General features: G+C 33.1%; 2 protein-coding genes across 6 annotated transcripts; one reads left to right on the top strand and one right to left on the bottom strand.

Annotated features, from left to right (window-relative positions):
• The first annotated feature begins 998 nt into the window (after positions 1-998).
• LOC123194053 (coiled-coil domain-containing protein 93) lies at positions 999-4,696 on the top strand. Of its 5 annotated transcripts, XR_006497217.1 has the most exons (10): positions 1,001-1,332; positions 1,419-1,586; positions 1,673-1,752; positions 2,138-2,177; positions 2,285-2,392; positions 2,599-2,679; positions 3,004-3,126; positions 3,773-3,843; positions 4,137-4,400; positions 4,496-4,696. XR_006497217.1 is itself a non-coding variant. In XM_044607181.1 (9 exons), the coding sequence occupies exons 1-8, from the start codon at positions 1,189-1,191 to the stop codon at positions 3,818-3,820; spliced, it is 792 nt and encodes a 263-aa protein (XP_044463116.1). In that variant the 5' UTR covers positions 1,001-1,188; the 3' UTR covers positions 3,821-3,843; positions 4,137-4,696. The 5 variants fall into 5 exon arrangements, 4 of the variants coding, with proteins under 4 accessions (XP_044463118.1, XP_044463116.1, XP_044463117.1 ...); XM_044607181.1 differs by having other exon boundaries at positions 4,137-4,696; XM_044607182.1 differs by having other exon boundaries at positions 4,117-4,696.
• Positions 4,697-6,085: 1,389 nt separating this feature from the next.
• On the bottom strand, positions 6,086-7,745 carry LOC123193823 (gibberellin 3-beta-dioxygenase 1-like). Its single transcript, XM_044606877.1, has 2 exons — positions 7,265-7,745; positions 6,086-6,779 (listed from the first exon to the last, which is right to left on the bottom strand). Exons 1-2 carry the CDS (start codon positions 7,741-7,743, stop codon positions 6,224-6,226), a joined length of 1,035 nt encoding a protein of 344 aa, XP_044462812.1. The 5' UTR covers positions 7,744-7,745; the 3' UTR covers positions 6,086-6,223.
• Positions 7,746-8,618: the final 873 nt, after the last annotated feature.

The raw sequence follows: 8,618 nt of genomic DNA, 5'->3' as shown, positions 1-8,618 counted from the left end.
TCAGAGTCTGCGTGTTTGTTTTGCTGGGCAACTCTACGAGTGCTTAGATAGCGGAAAGGTCTTAATATTGTGCCATCCCCACCCTGTAAGCGATGCTTTCCTAGCAACAACACTGACTCTCTGCCTGTGAATTGTTTGTCAGTAGCAAGAATGTCAACTTGCGATATTGATCTCTGCAAAAACTTTTGATCCACATAATTGACAATATTATAGCTAAACCCTCCCCTTCAATCCATTTCTCCTCTTGTTTTGGGCTTTGCCCTCTCACTTTACTAGAAAAAATATTTGCCTCTGTATGCAAAAGTGGTGCGTTAATTCCATATTTATTCCTTAATCTAAAACCAAATTCTACCATATAAACCGACCAACCATGCATACTAATATTGAATACTGATTTGTTATTACATGTCACTATAAGATTAATTTCGAATTAAAAATAAAATAGTGTATATCATTTTATAATAAAATTATACATATTCATTTTAAATATACAAATAGATAGATATTCGATATGTGTCATCAATTAATTGATAATTTTGAATTAAAGATAAAAATAATACCTAATTATATAGAGCAATACTATGTGTACCCATTTTAGGTACACAAATATATACACACTCATATGTATCATCATATGATTAGTTATTGTTTTATTCTTAATTCAAAATCATCCAATCATATGATGACACATATAAATGTGTATATATTTGTGTATCCAAAGTGGGTACACATAGTTTTATTGAATTATATAATGTTACATATCAAATATATATTTATTTATATATTCAAAGTAGGTATGCTTAATATTGTCCGATGGTCCTATCGCTGCTTGAATCCATGAGTTATGGGCCGTTAGATGCGTCAATGGAAATCAGAGATTGGACATTTAGCAAACATTAGCCACCATCTAACATTTAAATCCTTGAAACTTGAAGCCCAGCCACCAGAAACAAAATTAAGACAAGCCCACACTACACGGCCCATTTTACTCAGTGAGTCAAAGCGCTGTGGCTGAGTTTTTCCAGCTCTGTTCTGACTCGGCAGATTATCTTCAGCCAGTCCTCGATCTTCTCGAATTCCCGCTGTTTCGCCCAGGCCTATAAATACGATATTTCGGCGTACCCAAGTGCGCAGAGCCTCCTAGATCGTAAGATTCATTTAATCCAAAGTGAATCAGCTTGAAAATCAATGGAATTTGGAGACCATCTTGAAGCTTCAGAAATTAAAAACTTTGACATTGAAACTGAGCTTCAATGTTTACGAGAGAGAATCAATAAGGAGGATGCTAATGATAGAGTTGAGAAATTGAAATCGGCTATAGAGTCATTGAAGGTATCGTTTGCTTTAATGTTTTTTCTTATGCTTTCTATCAGTAATTTTTTTCTTTTTAAAAATTTATTTGGAAGATATATTTACAGGCCCTGGAGAAGAAAGAATCTGACTTGCAGTCTAATTGTAATGCACAACGTTGTAAATTGGAAGCTGAAGTTATTGAATTGGAGAAAAAATTGGCAGCAGGCTATGATGGTAGTAGTCTCTCTGATGATTTAAGTGAATCAATTGAGAAACTGAATTTAGCTAAGAGGGTGAGTATTATCTTAGGATGAGTGAAGTTGTCAATTATTTCATTCTAGATTGTTCTCTAAACTACAATCTGATGTGTTTTTGGTAGGAGCTTGCTGCTAGACTAAGGGATATTCTATGTTTAAAGAGGAAACTTGGTGATGTACCATCACATCCAGAACTCATCCAGTATGTTTCATTTCATGGCCTTGTCTCAAAGTTCTATTATATATACTGCCCTGAGATAAAAACCAACTAGATGTGATTCTAGTTGGCAACTGTAAAGGATTAGTCAACCACTATTTTGCTGTAACTGATTGAAACTGAAGTTTTATCCTATTTCTGAACTACTATTCTATGAACAAATGGTCGTGCAGCTGTTTTGTTCTTTAAATTATGTGTTCAACCTGAGAGGTATTCTCATTAGTTGAATATGGGGATTGACTTTTGCATCATATCTGGCTCGAAATTTTTGGGTGCCTCCTCTCTAATATATGGTTCCCTATGGAGTATGGAATGAGTAATTATAGATCATTTTGGGATTTTCACCTCCTTTTTTGCATTCTATTTGTAGGTATGAGCGGCGATTTTCAGAACTGTATACTCATATCCAGGTTTGAGAATAGAATATATGCTTTTGTTCAATGTATATTTGCTTATTTGTGTTATTGTCAGTACCTATTATTGGCAAAACTTTTTTAATTCTTGCTAAAACATACAGGAAAAACATCAAAAAACCCAGAAATACTATGCTACCTATAATGCTCTTATGGAAATTAAAGAGTTGATGCTGAAGGAGACTTCTTTATTGAACTCTATAAGTTCACAGGTATAACCCAAATTAATGAGTTTTTGTTTGAACTACAGATTTGGCTATTTGTTATGGTTGAAACTTCATGTCGTTAATTTGCAGATGCCCTCTTTAGGATTGGCAATCCTTTCTTTGACTTACAAAACTAGAGAGCATATAATATTGCATAGGAGAATAAAATCTTGTATATGATTCTGACTTATTTTGTGCCTACCTTTCTGTAGTTTCAAGATGCCATTACTAGCCCTGCTGGTCGCATGAAACTAATTGATTCAATGGAGAAAATTGTAAAGGGCAGCCAACAGGTAATTTTATTTTTATCATGCTGCTTGATGTAGTTAGACTTAAAGATTATGGTCTATAGAATTGAGAATTGGGCACCCACAGCATTATCTTGATCTTTTGGGCTGAGAATGAATTTTCAGTTGAAATATCACTTTCTACTTGTGTGATTTAAGGATTCCAGGGAATGACATCATTTCAATTTCTCTATCATATTTTAACCTATAAATTATATTTTGCCAAGTTCAAATAGCTGGCTTACGTTTCTGTTTCTTTTTACTCCATTTGATCTCATGAAGATACCTTTGCAACATTGAGGCAGTAGTTAATTCCCCTCTATTGTACAGAAGCTAGAGAAGGTGCAACTTGGATTACGAGAAGAGCAGAAGGCTTGTGATGCTCTCAAGGAGAGGCATGCTGCAGCAATTGCAGAGCAAAGACGTTGCCATTCTCTCTTAAAAGCTTTTCAGGTAACCACTGTAATTAGGATGGTTAACATGTTAAAGATTTTATATAACAGTAGAATGTATTAAATATCATATTTTACAGTTTTCTCTGATCATCTGATGTGGATTCTGAAGGCAAGGCCATGTCAACAGAAAAGTTATACATTTACTTTTTTGTAGTATATTAGAAACAGAGGCCAAATATAATTATAATTCATTTTGTTGAAGATGTTTTCATCAGATTGTATATTGTTGGTGATATATGGTGGCTGATACATGCTTTCTACTACCATTAATGAATAAAGGACTCAATTCACTTTAACATGTTAAATGTTTGAGACAACATACTTTTTTATATACACTCAGATTTTCCTTTTGAATAGGAAACACCAAGTATACTGAAATGAGAGTAAAAGTATACTTTGATATACCTTTTTATGCTCTCATATACTCTGATATGCATTTATTCTGTTACCTAAAATTTAAATCTTAGTGAATGGACTACACAATATCCATTCCATTTTTCTTTCATTACATTTCCGTCTTTGGAGACTTGCGAACATAAGATAGAAATACAACTAAATAATTTTACTAGAATTCTTTTATCATACTGGTTACTACAAATTTCTGATACTTACTAGTCTCTATGCTGCCGCTTCATGATTTTCAGGAAGAATGCGCAGAGAATGAAAGACTTAGAATCCAAAGGTCTGTTTAGGAACTCTGCCGTCTTATGTGGAGGTGAGATGTTTGAGTTTTGCAATCATTGTAGATAGTATGTATGTTAAATTAGGGAGTGTAGTCGGCATTAAAAGTTGATTTAATTAAAAACATTCTTCTCTAAATCTATATTTTTGTAATGTTTCACTGTCTAGACAATTGTACCTTTGTCTTCATTTCTATATTTGTTAACAACAAAATTGTCATGCTATTACTGCTTACTCAAAGATAAAGCAGATCTTTATTTTGTCATACTAACCTGTCTTCCACAATGGACTGTCTTATTCGATGGAGGTTCTTATGTCATATTTCAGGAAACAGCTGATCTTCAACTTAAAATCAAATGATTCTGCAGAGATCATTTGAGATCTCTATGCAGAAGCCATTTTATTTGTTTGGACAGTCGCAAATAACATGTTCTCGACACACCCATTTTGTAACACAGACAGTATATTGCCATTTTCCAAGCATGCCATATATAAATCGAACACGAGAAGTATGCAACTTGTCCAGGTACATCATATTTTGATGCCCATGGACCTGTTTAAAGAGATTCAAGGGAACAAATACAGGGACAGGTGAGCAAAATTTGGCTCAAGTTTGTCATTTTTTGTTTGAAGTTTTATTCACATTAAAAAGAGTTGCCATCACATGACCTTATATCATATATAAGTGGAAAAGGATGGTCCAATGCAAAAGAAAATGCTGTAAAAGGACAAGCGAAAAAGAGTTGGTTTCCTTCCGGCACAAAGCTCTCCTTCTCTGGTTTAAAAAGTTAAATCGTGGTGCTGAAATTGATATGCTTCTAATTTTCTTGCCATTGTCTCTTAGCAAAACGTTGATGTGAATAAAGTTTAAACAAAATTTAATTCAAGATTAGTTTGAGATTGACAAGTTACTTTAAATTCAATTTGAAGTAACTTAAATTCAAATATATTGAGTGATTCGAATTTGATTAATTCATAAAAAGTGACTCTAATAATTAGTTTGAATTCCATTTGAGTACAGTTATTTTGGACCCAATTAAAGTGAAAGATTCTTTTGTACTTTCTTGTTGAACAAATTTCTGCAACTTAAGTCCTTAACTCTACAGGAGGTCTGACTCTCGGCAGACTAAGGGTGTGTACAGTCTGATTTAATGTGGTTTTTGAAAAATTTTTCAAATCAAATTAAATTGAAAAAGTAAAATTTGATTCGGTTTAAATTATAGTTTGAACTATAATTATCAGTATCTTTAGGTAAATCGAGAGAGACAGAGAGTGAGAGAGGGATTTTCTATCCAATCAGAGAATGACAACATCACTGGATAGAGCTGACGTGTCAAAAGATGCTTGATTTATTCTGCGTAAAGTTGACCACAGTGCATATCAATATCATGTGTCCTAAGAAATTTCTTCCAAATTATTTCATTTTCGTCCATTTTCTAATATTATTTTTATCATTTCAAAAGTGGGTCTGGCTTTTCCCATCTAATTCAGAATTCAAGAATATTATAAAGTTGATGATTAGCACAAACAAGCACATTTGGGAAGATATATTTTTTGTTACGTTCACTATACTCGTTTGCATGCTTCAATGTGTTATATTTTTTTATTTGGTTGATGAAAAGGTTTTAAAGTGTAATGTGATAACACATTGTATAATGTTATATATACCCAGTTTTAATTATTAAATTAGATATTCAGATAATTTGTGATCATGTGATTAAGTGTTATATTATTTTTAATTTAAAATCATTTAATCATATAATGATACATTATCTGAATATCCAATGGAGATAGTTTTATTGTATTTGATTATACAATAAAACTATGTACACCTACTTTAGATACACAAATATATATACATTTATATGTATTATTATATGATTGAATGATTTTAAATTAAAGATAAAATAATAATTAATCATGTGATAACATAGAAAAATATGTACATATTTGTGTACTCAAAATAACTACGTGTAATATTGTTTTTTATCATATTATTGAAATAAGAGCAATGTTATTGAATATTCAATTCGGTATCAAGATGATGAATAATTGAATGTGTCTTCATCTTTAATTTAAAATTACTTAATTATACGATAATACGTAGTTTGTATATTCAAAAGTTGCTCTTTATAATTTTATTATTAATAAAATTATAAAGAAAAGGCATTTTAGATAATTAATTTGGAAGATTACCATTACTAAATGAGATAATAGTAGCCTAATGGAAGATAAACCTTTTGACCTTGTTAAAGCAAAAGGTTTGTATAGTAACGAAGGGTAGGATTCTTTTTAGTAACAAAAATTCTAGTTAACACTGACAATGCCAAGAAATTTACAGAGGTTTATCATCATATGCCAATGCACAACTGGTAATATTAGGCAAATTAATAAGCTTTCTATTACTATATATGTTAAATTTTAATAAAAGAAAGTGATTTCTCCAGATGCTTTGCCTTAATGCTTATAAATTCTTTCATGGCCACCGAACGATATTTAGGAGCTTGGCCCGACTTAGCCACAGGCACAAGATTGAAATCCATTGGCGGGCAGTAGAAGAAAGCCATTGACAATCTATGGCGCTCCTGGTTCACCAAGACTCGGTGAAGAGTGTTACGAAATCGAGCATTTGAAAGAATATGAAGAAGGTCACCAACGTTGACAACAAGTGCATCAGCAATAGGAGGCACCGAGACCCAGCCAACTTCTTCCTTGAAAATTTGCAGGCCACTTATGCTGCTTTGATGTAGAATCGTTAAAATGGAGGTGTCTGTGTGTGGAGCCAGACCCAGAGCCCGATTTGGGTTGGGGCAGGAAGGGTAAGAGTTAAGCTGTAAAGCAGTGGTTGAAGTTGAAGTTGAATCTACCCAGTTCAAATCTTCCACAGTTATGTCTAATGATTTCAAGATCAGCTTCGTTAATCTTCCTGCTAGAATCCTCATTGTCTTCTGAAACTTCTCCATCACATCACTGTTGGAAACGGAAACGTGGCTGTAATTTAAAAAATATATATAGGAACGAAAACGTGGGAAAATATATAATAGGTCCTTTTTTTTTTTTATAAATACAAAATTTTATTAAAAAATTCAACATGGATTTGAAAAAAAAAAGGTGGAGCAACTTCCTAGTATTAACTGATAATTAAAAAAATAGTATATATTAAATTTGATAAAACTAAATTTTCAAATATTCATCGATAATTGAAAAAATTGGAAATTAAGAGGAGATGAGTTTTAATATATCAGAGAAAAAAGAGGATAAAATCAGAATTATGATTTAAAATTGTGAAGGAGAATGTAATATAAAATTAATTTTAATTGATAAAAAAAGGAGCTTCTTTTCCTCGCATGCGTTTCGAAATTTTTTATATTTTCGAAATGACCGTAAAAAGTTTCATAACAGCTATGGGGTGTTCCGAGAAAGCGGTTATGTCCTATGAACGTGCATGGACTTACCAAAACTGTGCATGGTCACAAGGCCAAAGCAGTTTAGCATGATCAGAAGGCGAACCAATTATAGTAAACCCTTCATGCCACATAAACTTAGTGAAAAAAGGAGCAATACGAGCGATGCCATAGCCAGTGGTTCCTCCAGGAGCACGCAAGGCCTTCAACTTTTGTTTAGTCGGGAGAGAGAAAAGACGGCGGGTCTCAGCCTCGGCGTCGTTTAGAAGGCTCAAAGGAATGCCATGGTTAACAAGCTGAAACGCCCCCCATGTCTCGCATGCATGGCCTATAAGCTGCGTCACTCGGGGATCATTTAGGTCAATAACAGGAAGAGAAGGATGGTGGCCATTGGATGAGACGAAATCGTGATCAGATTTGGGCCAAATATGAGACTCAGGCACAGTTATGGCTGAGTTGAAGTCGAGAGGGATGATGTGGTGAAGATGAAGGGGGAAGTCTTCGTAAGCTGCAGAGAGAGCACTGTTCATCATGTCACATATAACTAACTAGGCTTATGGTTTCTTGATGATGATGAAGTAGACGAAGAGTAGCAGAAGTACTTTTGTGTGTGTATATATATACACACACACACACACACACACACGGGAAGAAGTTGATTAAAATAATGAAGAAATGGAATTAGGTTAAGATGATACAGTTGGGTGAGGGAGGCTTTGAGCTTATGTGATGTCTGTTTGTGGATTTGGAAGGATGCGAGGATGGGCATCAATGAGACAAAAGGCAGAACAATTATGCGGAAAGTTGCTGGCATCTCAAACAGTATCTTGGCCTATTTTTCACTGTGGCTTTTGACGTAATCTGTCCATATACACGTAGGAAAATTTTGAACATAAATTAAACCAGTTGGGATTTGCAACGTGGCAATATAATATATATTCAGTTTTAAGTATTTAATTAGATATTTAAAATATATATTATCATATAATTAGATATTATTTTATCTTTAATTCAAAATTATCCAATTATATAGTGATACATTTTTTAAGTAGCTAATTAAGTAATCAAACCTGTATGCATATAGTTTTATATTATATATGATTCTTTCTGCCCATAATTACCATTTTATGTACACAAATTGTATATATAATCGTATGGTTGGGTTTGATCTAGACTCTCAATCTCGAATTCAAGTTTGGTTCGAATAAATCAAATTTGAACTAAAAGTATATTGGTTTTTATATAGAACAAGTTAAGTTTAAACTAATTCAAATATTAGAGTTCAAATCAATCTAAAACTAACTTTATTATATTGGAGCATACCTTAAGTTGGTTCTTGTTAGGGCTCGACTAGAATCGAATCCAATCCTACCCACCCATCTTCACTTTCAGCAAACCCAAAATC

This window comes from Mangifera indica, chromosome 13 (genome assembly GCF_011075055.1).
Source record: "Mangifera indica cultivar Alphonso chromosome 13, CATAS_Mindica_2.1, whole genome shotgun sequence".
Lineage (NCBI taxonomy): Eukaryota > Viridiplantae > Streptophyta > Magnoliopsida > Sapindales > Anacardiaceae > Mangifera > Mangifera indica.
The sequence above is the reverse complement of the archived record's forward strand: the minus strand, read 5'-3'. Positions and strand labels throughout refer to the sequence as shown.

Bases quoted from the DNA above. Each gene is read 5' to 3' on its own strand.
- LOC123194053 (XM_044607181.1), top strand. From the start codon at position 1,189: ATGGAATTTGGAGACCATCTTGAAGCTTCAGAAATTAAAAACTTTGAC. The intron at 1,587-1,672 runs GTGAGTATTATC...TGTTTTTGGTAG, and splicing joins AACTGAATTTAGCTAAGAGG to GAGCTTGCTGCTAGACTAAG. The intron at 3,127-3,772 runs GTAACCACTGTA...CATGATTTTCAG, and splicing joins CTCTCTTAAAAGCTTTTCAG to GAAGAATGCGCAGAGAATGA.
- LOC123193823 (XM_044606877.1), bottom strand. From the start codon at position 7,743: ATGAACAGTGCTCTCTCTGCAGCTTACGAAGACTTCCCCCTTCATCTT. The intron at 6,780-7,264 runs GTAAGTCCATGC...CGTTTCCAACAG, and splicing joins TGTGACCATGCACAGTTTTG to TGATGTGATGGAGAAGTTTC.